The sequence below is a fragment of the Cavia porcellus genome, unplaced genomic scaffold (assembly GCF_034190915.1).
Source record: "Cavia porcellus strain 051 isolate PalLab524CR breed Dunkin Hartley unplaced genomic scaffold, mCavPor4.1 scaffold_1, whole genome shotgun sequence".
NCBI lineage: Eukaryota > Metazoa > Chordata > Mammalia > Rodentia > Caviidae > Cavia > Cavia porcellus.
The window spans coordinates 120,911,015-120,933,746 of NW_026947484.1; the positions used below are offsets into that span (position 1 = coordinate 120,911,015).

Sequence of the window (22,732 nt, forward strand, 5' to 3'; positions counted from 1 at the left end):
GGGAGATATAAAAAGTGCTTCCAAAAAGTGGATAATCTTTTAAACCCGTAAATCAACTCCGCAGTTTGAAAAAAGCCATTTTTGCAAAGCATCCCTTCGCAAGAGTTTCTCCTCTAGAGTCCAGCTTAAAACCATGATTACTTTCTTCATTCCTCAACCTAGGACCTTTATGTCTGAATGAGTGTGGAAGTTAATCCCTGTAAACACTCCTCACTGCATAGGCAGCTCCTGGCCTCCCTCAGAACTTCTTTTTAAAGCCTTTCCACAAACTAAGCACCTACAACTTTCCCTGCACCTGATGGTAATTGAAGTGGCTATGTATACTCAGACTCCATTAACAGGTTTGGGCAGCGCTCTGTGTAATCTCAAAGTGTTTACTAGGCCTTTATCGATTGTTTTCAGACTTCGCCTGAATGTTCTGAGAAGTTTCAAGTACTACTGGTAGTGTCCTGTCTAGCTAGAGCTCCTGTCGGACCAAAAATAAAATAGAAAGAGGGGGAAGGGAGAGAGGGAGAGAGGAAGAGAGCAGTTATTTGACAAGCTACATTGCACACCAAGGATTTTATGTATGGTATCCCATTTCAGGCACTCTGTGAATATTATATTATCTTCACTCCCCTGTGGAATAGGTATTATCTTCACTTTTTGCAGAAAGAGTAAGTGTGTTACACCAGAGGAAGAGACATATCAGGGACTACCACATCTGACTACCCTACTCTACCTACAAAGCAATGCCACACTTCAACTGCTGTGGACTAAATATATCTCTTATAAAAAATCTTTAAAGCATGCTCTGTCCCTTGTTCTCCTTTCCCCAGAAACTTCCTATGACTTTTGGGATTTTCTTCCATGTCCTTCTGTTATCGTCATTAAATTATAAATTACATGTCCGTTCATTATACAACCTCTGGCCTCTCACTAGAGCATAATTTTAGATCTCCATGATGCTATTAACTCATTGATACTCCTTAATGAACACCAGTGGTTTGTGTCCACAAATATAAATAATAGTAATGGTTCATTTTCAAAGGGTCTTGAACAATTTGCAAAGCACTGACATTCACAATGAGTCACTTATACAGCAACCTAAAGAGCAAAGGTAGACACTTCTGTTTCACCGATGAGAATGGGCTCAGAGAAGGTGGGGGCTTAATTAAAGTCAGAGGACCAGGAAAAGGTAGACAGTTAAGAAGCCAGGTCCAGTGCTGTCCAGCTGGAAAATGAAAAGAAAGATGTAGATGTAAATGTTCGGGAAACAGCAAAACACTGGAAACAGATAAGTTTACTAATGATCAGCTAAGTGCTTTGTTTAAGGGGTAGTCACAAAAAAATTTATTTGCAAATCATTAGGAAAGAATTTTTAAAAGTTAAATAAAATTTTTTTAAAACTTTTAAGCATTAGTAAAGAATTTGCATCCATGTGAACCATAGAACTATGTTTATCTGATTAAAAATGGGCAAGAACATAATGTTCCAAAACAACATATGAAGACAAAAATTATCTGTGCCTCGCCTGCATTAAGCAGCCTCCACAATGGCCCAGCAGTACAGAAATCACACTGCCAAAGCAGCTTTACCTGAAAACTGAACATTTTATTCTCAGATATTTCTAAAGCTGCTAAATAATCAGGTGCATGTTTTTAAAATCAATCTTTCTCTAAACAACTACCCATGGTGCTTAAGAAGCTTTTATTACCAGCTAAATCAGTACAAATGCCTGTTGGTTCTGAGCAGCAGTCAAGCCAACTGCTGAGGCTGAACTGAGCGGAGCCATCCTCAGCCCCCGAACAGGAAAATGAACCCAAGCACTGCGTGGGATTTATTGCTTGACTTAGGTGCCTGCTCAGGGGTGACATTGCCATTTTGCCAGGCCCCTCCACTAGAGGGTAAGAGTATAATGAGAACATCAAAACAGAAATGCTCTGATGACCGCAGCAGGGCCAGACTTTGCACAGGAAGCTTTCATCCTTCTGTGCCCTGGTTTTGTGAAATGAACAGAAAGAGTGCAGCCTTTGGCCTTGAGACCTCTGTGCCACTGACTACATGCATAAACATGGTGATATTCTTCCAACTCATTGGGCCTCAGTTTGCTGGCCTGCAAAAATGGGACAACAATAGTCAGTTTGCAGAGACATAGCAAATAAACTGACTTCAACATAGTAGGTGTTTAAAAATATTTAGTACCATTCTCTGATAAGATTCAAAAAGAATTAGAACTAAAATATAACCTAGAACTACATCCAGATATTTTGATATTTTGGCCAAATCTCTCACTTCTTTATTTGAGTACAGAGAATATTTTTCTTTCAGCAAAGTAAGACTACCACCCAACAGCATTCTTTACATTTGGGAGTAATTGCTGACTGATACTTTATGGCCTAAAGGATAAAATACTAACAGATTTTAATTTTATGAAATATTTGCTATGGACCAAGCACTATGCTAAATACTTCATACATGCTATTTTATTGAATTCTCACAACAATTTTGTGAAGTAGGCAACATTTATCAACATTTATAGAGGCAAACTTACCCCAAAATGCACAGCTAAAAAACTGAGCCAAAATTTTAAGCCTAATTAAAAGTCCTAATCATAAAATAAAATTGGGCCTCAGATCCTGTGGAAAAATTTTACAAGCATTAAATCCTATAAACTCTACCTTTTTATAGCACTTTATTTCCAACCCATGCTAAGATTTTACTCTTAAATCATTGTCTTACATAAGCAATTCACCTGAATATTTAACGCATTGAAAACACTGAAAGAGTTTCCCTGACTCACTCATAACCTTTAAGCAAAACAGGTCTCTTTGCTCATCTTCTAGTCTTTCCTTCCAAAGAGAGACAACAGTTTTACAAAATAAATAGGTTTCCATGGTATCTTCCCCTGAGTCACATTCTTAGCTTGGAAACAATATTATTGAGTATTTTGCCTGCTGCCCTGATTAATAGCTTAGCAGGCCATGTTCCCAAGAGAAAGCCATACTGAACATCTTCTGAATCACTGTGCTTAAATAGATTTCAATTTACCTTCCAAATAAGCCTGCTCTTCCTGTGACCTATGAATTGTCCACTTGCTCTTGTTCCTACAAGGACATTGACTCTTGCATCTAAACCTCCACATGCACGAATGGATAGGCTGATTTAGAAAACTTGCTCTGACACTTCTTTGGTTCCCTTGGTTCAACAACTAAGGCCAAAAATGACACCCAAGCACCCTCAAGAAGGCTCCAAAGGAGCTCTGCTCGGGGCAGCTTGTCGCTCACATCCTGAGTCCTTTTCTCCAGCTGCCCTGCAGCTCTGTGTCACCTTCCTCCTCTGCCAGGCTGCCTCGTGTCAAGCTTCCCAGCCCCCAGACACCTTCTATTTCTTGAATGGTGTCCAAAGACCTCTGACTTTCACTGGCACACACAGAGCGCCTGCCAGAAATGTCATAAGCATAAAATGTGAAAGGTTAACTGCCAGAGAGAATGATGCAAATGCACCGCATTCCCTTTGAGAAGGGTAAGCTCCCGACCATTAAATGTTCTCTAGTAAGGAGTTTTTTCTCTCCCATCCCAAAGGACCCTCTGACCTTCTGCCTTCTTTTAATGAATTTTCATTTGTCCCCAGATAGTCAGAAAATGCTGCACGTGTGATATGAATGTGCAGAGGTGCCTGTGAAGCCTGGTGTTTCTATGTGACTGTACATTACAAGAAAATCAAGTGGGCTGGTATAGCAACTGTAATCACATCTCATGTAACTTAAGGAAAATTTCTTTCCAAATGAAGATGGAATACAAGCAAAAGCATTCTGTTCAACATCACAAAAAGCAATAATCTACTCAGCTCAAAAAAAATAGAAGGCAAATTCAATTTCACAGGAAACTCAATTTTGATGTAGAAATATAAAGGTCAATTGTTTTTTGGTTTGGGGGTTTTTTTATGAGTTATTTTGGGGGGCTAGTTATGCTTTATCACAGTTTAACTCATAAAGAATACAAGTGTATTCTCTACTTCATGATCTCATTTACCTGTACAGGGCAAGTGTTCCTTAATGAAATTAATGCTTCATTGAACATAAGTGAGATATCAGCATGAAAAATATCATATTCGAAATGCTTCTGCCTCCTTGCTCAGGCCCAGGTAACCATATCTAATACTATATAGTAGGAAGACAAGAAAGCTGTTCTCTTGTGACAGTATAAGAGAGAAAGAAAGAAAAAAGAGAGGAAAAAATCTCCAGCATTTGTTTCTTATTAAATTTTCTGTTGCTTAGAAACACTCAAGAAATTATTCTGAGGCAATTACATGCATCAAAATCATTTCAAGCATGTTTTTCACTCTCCATATTGGACTAATTGGTTTACCAAATTTGTAATAATTCATCTGTTGTTGTTTTTAATTTCCCAGATAGTCTAATTACTTTTAATTCAGAAGCTTTTTTTTAATTTAACAGAAGAAACTAAGTAAACCAAAGTTCCAACTAAAAGCATAAATCTCCCCACTCCATCCTGCCAAACACATACTCAGATACACAAACACACACAGGCCCCTAGTATAACACTTAGCGTATAGTAGAAATATCTGTGAAAAGTTTAACACACGAATGAATGAGAGAAATGGAGGATGGATGGATGGATGGATGGATGGATGGATGGATGGATGGATGGATTTTAAAATGATGTCTCCTTAAGAGAAGTCTGGAAAATGAAAGAGAAAGCCTTAAATTTCTTTATCAACTGAAATAAAATAGACAGCTAAGTATCTTTGCGTCAATGGCAGTGGTGCCTTGAGTTTGAGGCATTTATTCATGGCGTGCTTTAATATCTCACCATCACCTTGTTACCTTTTTCTCATCTCCCTCTCCTTCAAATGCTCTTTATTGTCTTATTCCTGACATGTATTCTCTTTTGCTCATACCTAACAATCTCATCTGTATGTCAGCAGAAATAAAGATTAAATGGTAACTGACCTAGAATAGATACCCCACTGCCACTAAGATAGACTAAAATAACGTCAGAGGCCCCTTCCCCCACCTGCCTCATTTTAGTAGTAGCCACCTTTGTGGACTCATCTTTTTTTCCACTCTTTTTTTTTAACATATGAATCGGATTCATACATGTACATAACACATTTTGATCATTTTCACCCCATCACTCAACCTGCCATGCCCTGTCCCCGCTAGCTGCATAAGGAGAGTATGGTCAATACCTATAATATTCTGCTCATATCCACCTCCACTATGGCACACCCTTCATTCCCTCCTTCTCTCTCTTATTCCTTTTCTATTGTCTAATAATATCTCCCTTCTACTTCTTGTCACGTGTTTTTAGATTCCACACATTAGGGATAATATATGATGTTTGTCTTTCTGAATTGATGTCTTTTGCTCAACATGATGAACTCCAGAGCCATCCACTCTGAAATACATATTATATCCTAAGTACTATTCCAAGGACAAGTCTCTGAAGGAAGTCTTAACTTCATTTTATACACAAGTACCTTATGAGCTTTTGTTCTTTTATGTTTTTCTGTGCTTTCATACATAAGCACTGAAAACCATATATCTATGCCATGAGTAACACAGAGGGCTTTCTGATTTCAGATGCTTTTCACCATGCCTTACTCCTCATATTCTTGATTCATTTCAATGACCACTATTAAGAATCTGCCATATGTCTTTTGGTCCTTGAGAAGAGATCCAGAATCATAAGGCCCCTGAAATAAATTTACATTTGTATTTATTTCCCACTAAATCCTTCAACTTTTCATTAATTTTCTCATTCAAAATGACATTCAGGCTGGGGACTTAGCTCAGCAGCACAAGCACTTGCCTGGCAAGCACAAGCTCATGAATTTGATCCCCAGCGCCAAAATAAAATAAAGTAAAAATGACATTCAATATCTTAAAATGCAAACCTCAGACCATTAAGAGGTATTTGGGCTGTGTCAACATGAGTAAACAAAGAACAAAAGAGCAACCAAAACCTCCAGAAAGTGAGGAGGGAATTAGTTTCAGTGATCCATCCTCAAGTCTTGGTCACAAAGCAAAAAACGGTTCAAAAGAAGAGGTTCATTGCATCAGAGAAAGGATTTGCACTGTCATGGGGCCGGAGCTTCTCCACTTCCCAGGAAAGCACACATCACCAAGTTCACCAGCTTAGAAAACATCCACACCCACCCCTCCCCTGCATCCTGCGTCTGTCATAGACAAACGTCACTTACTCTATTAGACGGCACAAGGCTAACCAGCCTTGTTTGTTATGCTATGTTATGTTAGGATTGGAATTTAAATTTTTGGTACTCAAATAATAAAATCCTATTTTTAGCACCAAATATGAACAATTAACACTAAGAAATAAAGCAAAGATGAAGTAGATTGAAAATAGAAAATACAGTGGCTTCTCTGTCATATGATTATAGATAATTGTTAAGGATTACAAGGCTCAAAGCCAGTACTTATTTCTGAATGGAGAAAATCAATGGCTCTCTACATCATTGAATATGTTTTGTCACTTTATTATATGATTACAAGTGGTTTATTCACTAGACATATTTTTTCCTCCACATTTTTAATAATAAGAAAAGCTTTGGGGGAGAGAAGGGAGGTAAAGTGATTGAAAATGTACACATGTACCATTTCTTCAGAACAAACCACTGTTCTGTATTACAAATGTATACTAAAAAAAGCAGGAAGGAAGTAAAAGAAAAAAAGACAAAAAATAAAAGAAAGAGAGAGACGAATAAGAAGCTTACCAGAATCATGAACAAGCACATCTTCAGTTAGCTTCCCAAGTCATGGCTACAAGAATACTTGAAGGTCACTTGTGAAATTCCTGACACCTGGGTAGAGGTCAAATTATATTATTATTACAATTATTTGGCTCCTATTAAATATCTGGCATGCACTACAGTGTTCTCAACACGTCCTAATTATAAACCACACACTCAGCTTCTGACCTGTGAGAACATTTGAGAAGCCCAAATCTTACCAATGCCGTGTGCCACCCCAGCCTGCAGGGTGTGTGTTTATTTGCATACAACTGAGAACTCCATTTGCAGCAAACACACTGATGTGACTATCTTCTAAAGTCCAGTTTAGTTTCTTATTTTATGGCAAATCAAACTTTTAGTATGCAAAATACTTTCCTGATCAAAAGCTCTGGTTTTTCTCCTAAATTGCTCCCTTCTAATGTTGCCTGCCAACATGTAAGTTTCAAATCACAATAGCATCATCCAGCCATCAGATAACCTTTTGTATTTACAGCGCTGCATTAGGAAATCAGACCTACTCAAGCAAAAGCTATTCATAATTATAATCATAAATTATAAATTATTCAGCCTTCTAAATATCTGCTGTTCTCAATCAGCAGAATAGACTGACACTTGTTGCATTAGTTCTGTGTCTAGTGATCTTAAAGGTGCTGCATTTTATTGTTTGCCCTGTTCTTAAATGCTCACTCAGGATGAGAGGCAACAGATCTGGCTCAGCGCAAACTTAGTGTTTGCTGTGTGCCAAATGCCCTTTGGTTCTCTGGCATGCTTGCCCATAGCATGTGATTGTTTGCGCTGCTAGGCTGGGTCTTTCTTTGACAATGGCTGATTCTAGGACAGTTGCTGTTCTTACCTACGTATCAGTGCACAGAAGTATGCTTCATCTTTTTTATATACACATTTGTTGTCATTAGTGAAGCAAAAATGAGTGACAGGTAATCAGGACTTAATAAAGATTTGTTAAAAGTTTGGTTAAATTTACCCCAATTTTAGCCATAACCACTCTTCGGACAAACCTCATTGCCTATCATACTGCCGCTGCACGAAGCTTGACCCTAATTTTTAAAAACCAAAATAAATTAAAAATGCCACTTTTCTTCCAGATTACATACTATTTTGTTGAGAAAATATAGTTTTGCATTCCGACATCTTTAACTTCTGGCCCACTGGTAATACTTCACCTGCCATTACATACAATGAATCAAGTAAAGAATACCTTACTGAAGCATCAGTTCTGTGTACTGAATAATATTCATTGAATTTCATTTAGATGAACTATGATTTTTTTAAAAATAAAAATATCTTTTTCAATTGTAAATTTAATCATTCAGCTTCCTGTTAATTAAGAGTCCAACAACAAAAAAAAAAAACCCTTAGCTGTCAACACAACCACATCAGATTTAATATATCATTAGAAACACATTTACTCTTTTAGCCACTAGGAACAAACACTGATGAATTTTTGTTTTTAATTGTTGACTACCTGCAGTGCCAGATACTAATGACTAATTCTGTAAAATAAAAATTATGAAACATCAAATAGAATCTGTCCCATTGTGATTCATCCCTATAAGGTATACAATAGTTAGCATACTAGTTTTGTTGCTTTGAAAGGACCCTAAAAAAATAGTGTTTTAAATGATATAGAGAGATTCATTTCTCTCACCTATATAAAATTCCTAACTGTCAAACATCTAAGAGGACGGGACTAGCAATGCATGAGATTATAGACAGATCCTGCTCCTTCCTGTCTTGTTGCTTTTATCTTCCCTCAGGGATGCCCTGGGCAGTATGGTAAAGCCAGCTTGCATCACATCTGCATCCCCTTTTTAAAAAGAGAAGATAAATGGGGAGTGAACAGTTCTATCTTAAGATATGACCTGAAAGCTGCAGAAGTCATTTCTACTATATAATATCCTATTAGGCAAAATTTAGTCATATGCACCATCGAAATGCAAAGCAGACTAGGTAAGCCTATAATTTCAGCACTCAGAAGGCTGAAGCAGAAAGATCACTTCAAGTTTGAAACCAGCCTGGGCTACAAAGCAAGCTCAAAACCATCCTGAATTGCAGTGAGATCCTGCCTCAAAAAGAGTGAAAAAAACTGTGAAACATAGTCAACAGCAAGATGTCCAGGCGACACATGAAACATAAAAAGGAAAGAAGGAATGGATTTGGGGGCAGAAGAAATAGCAAGTTGTCAAAGCAGACTAATTTTTGTATTTATAAAATAGACATTATCGTAAATGTTATGACAATTCATTGATAATATAGAAGGGGGGCCCTGACCTCAGCCACAGACTAATACCTTTGGTGATCTGTTGGGAACAAGGCGGCACAGCAGGAAGTGAGGTCAGGCGAGATAAGCTTCATTTACAGCATATTTACAGCTGCTCAAAGTTATTGGCGTCACCGCCTGAGCTCCCCCTCCTGTCAGATCAGCAGCAGTTAGATTCTCACAGGAGTGGGAACTGTACTGTGCTTTTGAGGGGTCTAAGTTGCACACTCCTTATGAGAAATCTAGCCCTGAAATCACACCTCCACACCTAGGATATGGAAAGATTGTCTACAGTGTTCTGAAGTACTAGGCATGAGTACCTAAAACTTTGTCAGTACCATGCTTGCTCTAAAATCGCTGATATTAAGGTTGAATTTCAAATCCATAAAACAGACTTGATAGATTTTTTTCCTTCCATTAGAATTGTCTTAGATAACACCCCCTCTCAAACAGATTCAGGGAAAAAAATAACTAATTTTGTTTTGTTTTGTTTTGTTTTGTTTTGTTTTTTGGTATTGGGGATCAGACTCACAACTTTGTACTTGCCAAATAGGCACTTACACCACTGAGCTAAATTACCGGCCCAAGGTAACTACTTTAATAAGAAACTCCTCTGCATCAACCCCTGTGATACAAGCATTTTCTAAACCATTTCCTTAAGACCACACCTGGTGAGTATAGTTGTTATTCCCCTTATGAGAACTGATGTTTGAAGGGGTTGAATGATTAAGTCAGGTATGTTAGCTTGGGTGTGTCTTCATGAGTAAAACTTTAAGAAAATGTCTTCATTTTCCCTGAAAAGATGGACTTTAACAAAAGAGACTCACAAAATGTAAATCATCAGCTACTCCCAGTTCAGTGAGGAAGAAACGGAGCAAAATCTCTGTCTCAAGAAGAGTCAAAGTTTACTCATTTCTCCAAACTATGGATGTATGACCTTTTGGCTTACTTAGACTGACTGAGGGAAAAGAAATTATCTTGGACTACATATAAAATCTATAACATGGTTCCTGCATAGAAGTAATAAAACTTTTATATATGGATGTATACATATATATTTAAATGAAATCAGGGATATGTATGTTTTTAAATCTACAGACAGCATACACAGGAGACATAGTTATCACCACATTGGTCTCTCCTCTATATAGTTGTCACCTATACAATCTGCATTCAAGGTTTGCACAGCTGAATAATGAAAAATACACCTGAAAATCACGTAATACAATTAAAAAATTATGACTTTCTGGGGTTACATTACTAGCTGTCTAGGACCAAATATGACACATGGACCATGAGTTGGGCATTCCTCCTCTAAGCAGAATTCAACACTTGCTGGAGGCGAAGGTATTCCAATAGCCTGTCAGCCCAGAAAGAAACTGGCTCCTTCTCTGTTTAACTGAGGGAAGGGTTGGCGATGGGGGAAATGCTCCTAGCACTTTCATCAGCTGGTCTCAGTACTGGCACCTTCTGAGCCTCCTACCAACTCAGACTACCCTGAAAAATAGTCACTCGGCCTTGTCTACAGGTGTAATCCTGACTCTTAAGAAGAAAGCTTGGATCACTGAGATGCAAGTAATTCATAGGCAATTTTAAGTGCATTTACAGCTAAAAGCTAGCTTTAACTTTAACTTCACACAGCATTAGTGATTAAGTTCAAACTGTAATTTTACAGTTTTAACTTATATTTAAAACATATCACTTCAATTACTTTACACAACAGCCTTGTGTCTAACAAAAGAAAGTCTTGCTATAAAGTGGCCTTAGCACAGGAAACAACCGTCAAGACCCAAAGTCAAGCAAACAAATACATACATTGAACTTTAATCTTGGTCATATTGACTGGCCCACTGAGCATAAAAACTTTCAGCATAACAAACTAACCCCATTGAGGACTGGAACAGAAGAATTAGCTTTCTGGGTAATAGATCAATACTTCTCATGCATCTCAATGATCACTTTCTTTATTATCATAGAAAATAAAGAATTCTTTTATACCGCTGAGCCGAAATGAACATTGTGCCCAAGTTCATAAAGATCAATTTTTTAAAATTAAACCTTGTTTCTAAGAAGCTAATAGGAGAAGAGTTGAGAGTTGTGGCTTTCAAATTCTATCCTGCCCAGGTTTCCTCTGAGCCTCAGGCCAGCTGTGCCCAACTTGCTGATCTGTCAAATGGAATTAATCACAGTGCTCCTGGAGTTGTCGTGAGGACTAAATAAACCAGTGCTGGTACAGTATCAATATGCAACACAAGCTAAATGTCATAATTGCTAACAAGTCAAGTACTGAAGGGTAGGGTATAAACTTTTGAATCGAGTTTGTGGTTATCCTTGTCTCCAGCCCCACCCTGCTGCGTTCTAGTCTGGTACCTAATGGCAAACTCCATCAGGTTGTTAGTCCTTGTTAACGCCACAAGAAACTGAGATAAATGGACCCTTAGCTGCGGAAAAATTGCCTTCTGAAACAACCTTTTCTTGACGCATCCTGCATTTATGTGCTGTCCTTTTTTCTAAGACAAAAAATTGCATGTTGGAATTGGATTGGGGACATTATCTCATGCTGATTAAGGAAGGTTATTACCCACCACAGTGAATGAAATGAAAACTACCTGCTTTTACCTAGGGAGCTCTTGAAAATGGCTCTCTTTTCCCCCAGCAAATAGCAAGGAGAAGAAAGATTCCAATAATGGATAGCATTACAAATCCTTTTTCATGTACTCTGCTTATCTAAATTGGCACATGATGCCTACCTACCATCTCCCAGAAATTGTGAGAGATATTAAGTCATCCATCAGGCCCCGCCTAACAGCCCAGGAGGCACCAAGAATGATATTTCTGTGTCTCTGCTGGCTGCTTCTTGCCAAACTGAATCAGCATTGCTAGGAGCTCAATTCCCATTCTGAAAGCTAAAACCTCCTAAAGATGAAGATGGCAGCACTTATGGAAATTCAAAGCCATCAGCTGAAAAATAGGCAAGTGAAGGTTAAAGCGTTATTCGACAGCAATCTCTCCTAAAGCTTTCCATGTAAAAAAAAAAAAGTAATGTTTTATGTATATATGTACATATGTATATGTGTATATATACATATTCATACATAAATGCATATCTATAGATGTACACATATCTATGCATGTAAGAATATTTATACGTACACATACATTTCTCCAATACTTCTCTTATACTTACTAAATTGTTTTCTCTGCCTCAAAAACTATCTTTAGAAAAAGTATTGAGTGTAAGTCTCTAACTTAAGCCTTGCACTGTTTGAGTGAGATTCAAATCAGAGTTGAGTATTCTCTTCACTATGAATGACTACTGAACCAGGAAAAAAAAACCAAAAGTAGGTACACATACATGTGTACTGAGAAGGATGAAATTGGAAGAAGAATAAACAAGAGAAAAATTTTAAATATCAAAGAGATTGAGACAAGTCTCATATAAAGCATGTATCAAGAACCTATCCTATACCAGGCATTGTATTAAATGCCTAAGGTTACTCAACTCCAACACTAATGACATTTCGGACCAGATAATTCTTTGCTGTACATGAACTATTCTTTATATTGCAAGATATTTAACAGCATCCCTGCTTTTTACCCACCAGATGCCAGTAATCCCTTCAAGCCCAACCATGACAATCAAGCATGTCTCCAGCCACGCGAAGTTACCCTTGCCTCAGAACCACTGTGTTAGGCATCAAGATAGTCCCTCCATCTAGTTGTAATTTTTGTTTTATGTTCCTTAGGAAAAGTCGGCCCTTAAAAGCTTGGTACATCCTCTAGTGTGGAGCTAACTCCTCAGACCCCCCGCCATACACTATTTCCAGATTACCTCTGTGCTGACCCAGTGAGGGAGGAGCCTGGAGCAACAAGTTCCTTCCTGTCTGTTACTGTTGTCTAGGCCCCATGTCAACTAACGCTGGCATTCTGATCCTTTAAATCTTTGTTTAGAACAGCAAATCACTAATGTTTATCTTGTAATGATATTTGTATTAGCCATAAATAATAAGGTAAACAAAAGTGGCAAATCAAGATACAAAAACAGAGCTTTGCACTAAGTGGGAACTATAAGAAACCTTCTCCATCTGTAAGCATCTCCCAGCAGAGGTTTGTGATTCTGAGTAATCGGCACCAACACGTGTCATTTTTAACTGGGAGTGGGTGATGTGAAGTGATAACAAATGGGAAGGAGGTATTTGTTTTTGTTGTTTACTATTCACAAACATGCCATGAAGTGCCATGAGACTGCAGCCTCCTATTAATGTAACTTGCACCCAGTAACTTGAAAAGCTTCAAAATGTTCATTAGCACGCACTTTGATGAGGTCAGTAAGCTTTCTACCTCCTATTCTTACCACATTTATCTGAAGATATCCATGAGAATCATGAAATTACATTAACCATGGTCTTTTCTTTGGAGGGAAACAATTTAAAATGCCAGTGTATTAATTCCCCGAGACACATCTGGCCAAGCAGACTGAGAGCTCTCAGATAGAAAGGAGCAGACATAGGATTTGTTGAGTGGTCCCTCTTTCTTTCTTTCCTCATTTAAACCCTACGAAATAATTCACATTGACCAGACTTCTAACTGTTCGATTGTCCTAAGTCCAATTCTTGGAATTTTTGTCTATCTCACTTTCTAGGAAATCTTATGATTCCTCTGGCTATAAATACCAACTCCAAATGCACATCTTTAAATCCAGACTTCTCCAAGAGACAGATTTTTGTATCCAACATCTCCTCCATACCACATTTGACTGTCAAATTTTTTTTTTTTTTGTCTTTTTCCTTTTTATCGGTACCAGGGATCGAACTCACGACTGCCTGCTTGCAAAGCAGGTGTTTATGATGCTGAGCTAAATCCCCAGCCCTTGACTGTCAAATTTAACATGTTCCCCACCAATCTCCTGCCTTCACTCTCCCAGACTGCATTTGTTACATTTGCATATTTCCAATTATTCAGGTCACAAACACTGGAATCACCCTTCTCATCTCTCTGCCACCCTACATGTAATCAAGATAACATTGGCAACTTTTCTGTTTGTGTATTTCAGGATATTTCCAGAACCCAACCACTTCTTACCCTTCTACTGCCAACTCTGGATAAAACCATTTTCATCTGAACCTCTCCATTTGCCCTTCTGGTCTATTCTCATCACAATACCCAGTGGGATGATTTGAAATTCAAGTCATAGAATATTTCTCTTCTACTCAGATTTCCAGCGGCTCCCCAAAGGCCTTTCCATGCACAAGGCCTTATGTGATATGGCCACCCTCCAACCCTAGTCACTTCTCCCCACTTGCCTCCTTACTCCAAGCTTTGTAGCTAATCTTCACTCTCTGTCACACTCTCCCCCTGAAACTCTCATGTGTCGCACCCTCATTTCTTTTCTCAAATGAGACTTTTTAAGAGAGAACATCCCTGACCATGTTATGTACCCCTTATCCTGAAGTTCGTAGCCCTTATTCTGCTTTTATCTTGGAAAATATTTCTCCTAAAGAAATATATGTGATATATGTGTGTGTGTGTGTGTTTACTGTGTGTATACATGTAAGTAGATGTGTGTACATGCATATATATGTATATGCAGGTATATATAGATATAGATATATATGTTTATTGATGTGGTAGTTGGCAAGCTATACTTCAGGACCAAGTCAAACCCTGAACTGTATTTTTAAATACACAAAATAAAAATGTTTTTATTTATACTATATGTGGTACATATATAGTATACATAATTTTTTAGTATATATCATTTTTATAATATATATAAAATTTTTATGCACATCTGACACTTAAACCTAGGGCCTTCATATTGAGGTCTATCCCCAGCCTTTTTGTTTAGACTTTCACAAAGCCACTAAATTGCCCAGGCTGGTCTCAAACATGTGATTGTCCTTCTTCAGACTTCCATAATATTAGGGTTACAGACACACACCACCACACCAAGCTGGTTTTTACATTACTAAAGGATTGTAAAACAAAAAGAAGGGAGAAAAAATGCACGAACAAATGAATGAGTGAATGAATATGCAACTGAAGTCATGTATGGGCTACAAAGCCTAAAATATTTTGTACCTGGCCTTTTACAGGGAAAGCTTCCAGACTGCATGAGTGTGCTGTCTCTTCCTTGAGGACAGAGACTTTGTCATATCCCTAGCACATATAATGGTTCTTAGTAAAAGTAGATACTAAAATATTTTTAAATGGATGAACGAATTTGAGATAGGATAATGAGTCTTGATGAAGTTTAAAGCTTTAGGGTCACACAGGAAAATAGAAGATAAACCAGATTTCAATCCTCGGTCTCCCTTATTCCATAGATGGGTCCTGAGGTCAAGGGCTGTTGGCACCAATGACCTGAATCCCTTTTTTTTTCTATCATAAGGGTCCCCACTATAGACTGGCTAAAATATGCATATTAGGGGGGAAAAACCTGTGATACAGGGGATAAAAGGAGTTACAAAAAAGTGGAAAATTTATTTCATAATTTAGATCAACCACATTCTATATGTTTTCATATACATTATCTCTTCTTCGTTTCACCAAATGTCTAAATAAATCAGGGTAAGTGCTCTTGGTTTCAATGAATGCACAGCAAAACTGAGTTTCAGAAAGGCAGAAAGAACTGGCTGTCATAAGTAGTGAGTGACAGAAACAACAGAATCCAGATCTATCACATTTCATAGATTTCTTTCACTCTACCAGAGTGAACCAACAGATATCCCCACAATCCTGCTGATAAAGAAATGTACTGTGGACATGAAGGAAGCGTAATAGAACAGCTATCATACCTCAGTAATTCTAAGAAACAAGGGGTACTGCATCTCACTCAGAGTTCTGTGCCAATCAAGAAAATCTCCTCATATAAAAATGGCTACCTACTACCCTAATGGCCAAACACTACATCAAAATCAGAACTTCAACGCTGAAACAATGAGAAAGAGAAAGGCTTTCAAAGGATCACTTCACAGACTTTCATTGTTGTAAGGATGGTAGAGGATTTTGGAGCTGCTAGGCCCAGGACCATTTCGAGAACACAGCCAAGAAAACTGACAATTATGTTAGCCGACATGAATATTCACAGCTGTCATCTCCTGGACCAGCTGCTGTATCCAGTCAGCCGTCCTCTAAGGCAGCTGACTTGAGAGCTTAGTGTATTTGGCTGAGACACTGCATGCTCCATGGCTGCCAGCCTCAGTAACTGCGTGACGCCAGTGGCTGTTTTTATATGGGATAAAGGTCACAATGACACCCCCCGGAGTTTACTGAAATCTGACATTTTGCTGTAGCCCGTCCTCAAGACACCAGCTCTGAACGTTGTGGCAGTCCAAGTGCAAAAGTGTCTGGTTGCCTCTGTGATTCCCCTTTGCTTTATCAGGACATGCATGTCCATTTTCTTCCCCGAGAATGTAGTCTCTATAAGCAGCAGCGATGAAGGCTGTTGTACTACAGTTCACCCGTTTCCCCATCTTTTCACGTGACTCTCTAGAACATGACAAAACTCTTCAGAAACTTAAAACAGTCTCATTTTCAATGTTAGGACATGCTGGGATCTTACATGTGAAATTACTATGATTATAAAATCAAGTTTAGTAGTTACACTGTTTTTCCAAGTAATTTATAGAGAGATGAATAAGAAAAAGTGACAAACTACGTATCTACAAATCTGTCATTTCTTTTGGCTCAACTTTAAACTTGAATCTCTTTATAAAGCAAATTGTTCTGCTTCATTTGGAAATAACAATAACTCTAGTGAAGAAAATAAAGCAAAAGAAATACTTTACCTAAGAAGTCACTGTGTCCAAAAACAAAGAAAAGATTTGCACTGAAAATTATTCAGTCAGGTATTAGATAGTTTCTAAACCTTAAATGTGACCGAGGGTGCGAAGCAGAGTACGACAGAGTTCTTAGAAGCAGTCCGGCTGCTTGCATGCAGAATTCTAAGAAAAGTTCATAAATAGGAAAATATGTTGGAGAAATTTGCATATAAGTGTGTTAATTAATACAAAGTATATCTTTTTCATTGTTAGGCTTGAGAAAGAGATCCAAGATCTTGAGAAAGCTGAACTGCAAATCTCAACCAACGAAGAGGCAATTTTAAAGAAACTAAAATCAATTGAGAAGACAACAGAAGATATAATAAGAGTAAGTATGAACTAATTTTTAAGCCATAATTCCCTCTCAGGTTAATCCACAAATACAGTATAATTTTTCAAAGTATTACCTCATGTGGATTTTGTTTTTAAACTGAATTAATCATGGAGAATTCTTCTTTTTATAGTCTGTGAAAGTAGAAAAGGAAGAAACATCAAGAGGTATGTTTTGAAGAAGCCAAATTTCATATTTAAGAATTTTTTAATAAACTCACTGAAATTTTTCTCATTATTGTAAGTATGTCCTTAATATATTTTGAATTCATGTCAATTTTACAGAATCAATTGAGGACATCTATGCTAATATCCCTGACCTTCCAAAATCTTACATACCTTCCAGATTAAGGAAGGAAAGAAATGAAACACTAGAAGATGATGAACAAAACAGAAAAGGTATATGGGAAATCTATGTTCAATGGCATGTTCTCAGTTTCAGATTTTATGAAGTCATATATTCACAACTTGCAAAAACATCTTAAGCCTTCAGATTAAGCAATGGTCCATTGTACAAAAGCACTCACATTGATTGAGACAAGGGGTTACAAGTATTTATTCTATATATTTTACTTTTCACCAACCTAGTTAAGAACAAGTAAAATAAAGATCTGAGAAGACAAGAAGCTCTTAAAAGAGAAAGTTCCCTGGTCAAAAATGTCTCTTCCAACACATTTCATCAGTAGATGCTTTTTTGGGTTACTAAAATCCTTTCAAAAATGAAATATTCCCTTAGGAATGTTCAGCATTATATACCCTCTTTGGGGTACTTATTTTCATGAAATTCATTCTTCAAAGGAAGACTTGCATTACAGAGGTGAGGAAATCTTTGAATTTAGATTACAATGAAAAGCTACTGTGCAGGCAATATCCATTCACTCAACAAATATTTAGTATCTACTTTACACTAAAGTCAGTAAGGCACAGATGAGACATTCACTAAATATATTACATTAAGGAACAAAACGCAGAATAAAGTAGGTATGTGGGATGGGGAGAGTGTGGGTAAGGGATTTTTCCTGTTGCTTGTCTGTTGGTTTGTTTGTTTTGTCTTTTTAAGACAGAGTCTTACTATGCAGTTCAGGCTGCCTTTGAGCTCACTTTGTAGCCCAGGCTGTTCTTGAACTCATAAGGATCCTCCTGCCTCAGCCTCCTGAGTGCTGAGATTATAGGTGTGTACTACCACACCCAGCTGTTGCGTATGGGGTTTTTGCAGAGAAGGTTGAGTCTATCAGGCAAGAGAAGTTGTATGAAACATAGTGGTACCTTGGTTCATGAACAATCTAGAGTTTGCAAAAAAAAAGTGTTTGGCACAATGTTGATACTGTTTCTAAACTCTGCACCAGATCACAAACATGACTGTGGCCCTCTTTCCACAAAAAAACACAAACATGGCCATCTTTCTCAAAATCGTAGAACAAATTAAGTTGTTCCAAGGTACCACTGCACAAGGTGTTGTTTTTTTTTTGTTTTTTTTTTTTTTTAATGAAAGAGTGCAAAATAAAAGCAAGCATTGTCACATTGCAATTTTGCACAGAATCCTTTATCTTTAAAATTCTAGCCCCAGGAATATTGCCTGGGTCAGAAACAGATCTCGGCTTCCCCCAAATCAACCAGTTACCTCCAGTCATGTTTCCGCACCGCTGATTTTGTTTTATTGTTAGCTTTCCATCTACTGAAAGTGGGTGCAAAACTGGGAAGAAACATAGGGCAAAAGGATAAGAATATGATTTTAGCCTCCTCCCTCCCCCTTCAGGGCCACTGCTATATTTAAACTTCAGAACTCTCCAACAGGCAGCTGGTCTGCTCAAGGAGGATGCTAGTGTAATCCAATGTACTGTCCTAGGCATTGTACCTTCCCTGACATAGCCTCCTACCTCAAGAGGCAGGTTCTGGGCTGGGGATTTAGCTCAGTGGCCTAGGCGCCTGCCTGGCAAGTATGAGGTTGTGAGTTTGATCCCCAGTACTATAGATTCTGTCCATTGAGTAATATAAGAGTGAAAATCTGCCTCGTGGGGTTTATTAATTAGCAAAAGTGCATCTTTTGTTTCTTCTGTGAAATTTTCCTATCTGCATCCATCAGTTTCTTTTCTCCAGTAAACTTCTTTTCTTTTTTTAATCAGATTTTATTGGTATATATTAGATACACATAATGATCACATTCATCATAGGAAATTTGTACCTGTCAGTTTCTTTGTTCACTCCCTATATTTTTCAAAAATTTCACATGCTGGTACCTAAAAACCCATGATGTTACAGTGTTATTATAGCACCATACATTTAATGAGTAAAATCGGAAATTTTTAAAAATCTCATATAAAAGAATAAATACATCAAAATGTATAAAACCGTGAAAGCGGGCCAGTTTATAAATGAAATTTAATTAAATCAAAGATCGAATCTGTCTCTTAACAGCATTGTACGCTATGGAAATTAAAGTTGAAAAAGACTTGAAGACTGGGGAAAGCACAGTTCTGTCTTCGATACCTCTCCCATCAGATGACTTTAAAGGTACAGGAATCAAAGTTTATGATGACGGACAGAAGTCAGTGTACGCAGTAAGCTCCAATCACAGTTCACCTTACAATGGCACTGATGGCCTGGCACCAGTTGAAGTAGAAGAACTTCTAAGACAAGCCTCGGAGAGAAACTCTAAATCTCCAACAGAATATCATGAGCCTGTCTACGCCAATCCATTTTGCAGGCCCACAGCTCCACAGAGAGGAGAGGCAATTGCTGGACCAAACTTCCAAGAAAGGATAAAGATTAAAGCTAATGGACTAAGCAGTGATGTAAATGACTCCATGCTCAATATGGACAATGGACTTTCAGAAGAAAGGAGCGGCAGCTTCAACCACATCAGCCCCATTCGGCCAACACCTCATCCCCGCTCAGTGACTCAACACGTAGAAGAGAAGTCCCATACCCCACAGAAGATGTTGACGACTCCTTGGGAAGAATCAAATGCCATTCAGGACAAATACGTGCCCTCTCCAAGAGCTAGACAGAGCCCCAGCAAAGCAGCACTTGGGAAGTCAGAACCCCAGTGCTCTTCACCCACTTGCCAAGAGGAGGAGGAAGATGTTAGATATAATATCGTCCATTCATTGCCTTCTGACATAGATAACTCAGAACCTGTGACCATGATTTTCATGGGGTATCAGCAGGCGGAGGACAATGAAGAAGACAAAAAACTCCTGACAGGGTATGATGGGATCATCCACGCTGAGCTAGTTGTGATTGATGATGAGACAGAGGGAGATGAGGGAGAAGCTGAACAGCTGTCCTACCACCCTGTAGCTCCCTGTCGCCAGGTTTACCAGCCACCCAAACCCACACCGCTTCCGAGAAAGAGACTTGAAGTGAGTCCTCATGAGAACTCAAACCATAAATCTCCGCACAAAAATTCCATATCTCTGAGAGAACAAGAAGAAAGCTTAGGTGGCCCTGCCCACAATTCTCCAATGGATGTTCCGATAGCTGGAGATGGGACTGAGGATCCATCTCTAACAGGTAATAAAAGCGACAAGGCATGCCATTGCTGTTTAGTCATGTGACAGTCTTCTTTCTGTGTAAATGAACCTTCTTGCTTTCAGCTTATTTGACCACCTTATAAACTAACACATACTGAGAGCTTTTACTAATACTGATCTGAATTCCCACCGCAGTAATTAACTCACTTCAAAAGATAATGACAGTAAAAATAAATTGTTGCCTTATCTGGATAGTGCATTGATCGACCTTAGTAACTTGAGATGCATCTTCTACCATGATATGGTGTACATATGATGTATGTGGCTTATTAACATGTTGGATAGCCAATAATTTCCTACCAGAATCTGATGACAACTACTTGTCTGTGCCTGGCTGTGATTTCAGCTTTCTATATAAGTTAACAAATTGCCTTAATTTTGCAAGAAAATGCAAGGAACAAATATTATTTTTAGAGTACTTTATTACTTTGCTGTATCTTGTTCCTCTATACTTTTATAGGTTTATTAACTTTATGTCCTTAATTTTTCTACATTTCTAAAATTAGAATGTCAGTTTATCGTACATCTATAACATTTAACTTAGCATATTTTTCTCTACCTTAACCTATATTTTTTGTATTTTCTATATATTTTTATTTCTCATTCCCTATAGAAATTTTATGGCTACCTAATTATTTTAACATTGAACAAAAAATAACTAAAACTTTTTTTCTATCGAAGTGGTAGAAATTTTGGGTACCTTGTTATCACTTAATATCCTATCCAATTATTATGTTTGAAACTAAATAAAAACCTGACAGAATCAACTAGAATAGCTCTGCTTACCTTAGCAAGATTCTGGATGTTGGGAAAGGATAGCAATTGTAAATATCTTTACTTGAACAGTTATCATTCAAGAGCAATAAATGTTAACTACCAGCAAATTCAAAAATTAGAACATGACAGTTCTATAGGCATATGATAGCATCTGCAAAGTCAAAATGTTTCATTCTTAGCAAATCATAAGCTCACTCTTCAGTTGCTAATAATACACTAAAATAGACATTTTTTTCATTCTCAGAAGAAGTTGGACATATTAATTGAACATATAATCATCTGAGGAATCCCTAGTTTCTTAGAAAGTGTCCACTTACATGTCTCCCTCAATCAGAGTCCAGTGATGTGTCCTACAGTGAAAACCTGTAGGTTACAGGCTCTTTTCCTTTTGAGAATGAGCTTTGCTGACCAGATTTGCATTTTAAATCCATTTTTAAAATACTATGAAAGACTTAGGAAAGAGAAAAACATGGTTTCTGGTCAACAACAATGCCATTATGCACTATAGAACTTACTTTTTTGACCTGGATCCTAGCCAGCTCTCCCAATCAGCCTTATTCCTTCTCCCCTAACCATGTCAACACATTTACCCCAAGAAAAATGACAGGAAGTGACTAACATTTTCAGACAACACTTATCATGCCATTGAACTAAAATAATGAAAACAGGAAAACCTATTCCAGACAAAGCAACAATACCAGGTTCTGTACTATCAACCCAAGTATCTTATAAACAGAATGCTCCAAATTCTTTGCCTTTCTATCGTGGTGTTGCTTTACATCCTTGTTTTCTCATTCAGCATATGGATTACAAAGCTGATATGTTTGTTTAAATGAGTTTTAAAGATAATCATATTGTCATATGCTCTTGGGCGCCATCCACATACATAGAACACATGGCCACCCATGTACTTCAGTTTCACTAGCACAAAGTAAATTTAGTTTATCACCAGGTCTCCTCACACACAAAAATGCTTGTGATATTTGAAAACTCATTATTTAAATTGTTTTCTTTATTAAATATTAATTTATTAAATATTAAATTTATTTATTTATTAAATATTCAAATAATTAAATACCTATTAAATATGAACAGGGCTGGTAGGTATAATAGTTAAGAATTGTTAGTCTCATTTTCCTTGAAATGAAAAGTAGTTAATTAATTTTTAATTTGAAAAACAGAAGGAAAAAGAAAGATGGAAAAATATGGAGCCTGGGGATTCTGAAAACAAGATT

The 22,732-nt window shown here is 37.6% G+C and overlaps 1 protein-coding gene across 1 annotated transcript in view; it reads left to right on the forward strand.

Moving 5' to 3' along the window:
- Positions 1-22,732, forward strand: part of Palmd (palmdelphin) — a 49,059-nt gene that overhangs the window by 23,785 nt on the left and 2,542 nt on the right. Inside the window, exons 4-7 of the mRNA XM_013143053.3 lie at positions 17,071-17,185; positions 17,322-17,355; positions 17,473-17,586; positions 19,603-20,700. Coding sequence (XP_012998507.1) covers positions 17,071-17,185; positions 17,322-17,355; positions 17,473-17,586; positions 19,603-20,700 — 1,361 coding nt within the window. The remainder of the gene's footprint in view (positions 1-17,070; positions 17,186-17,321; positions 17,356-17,472; positions 17,587-19,602; positions 20,701-22,732) is intronic.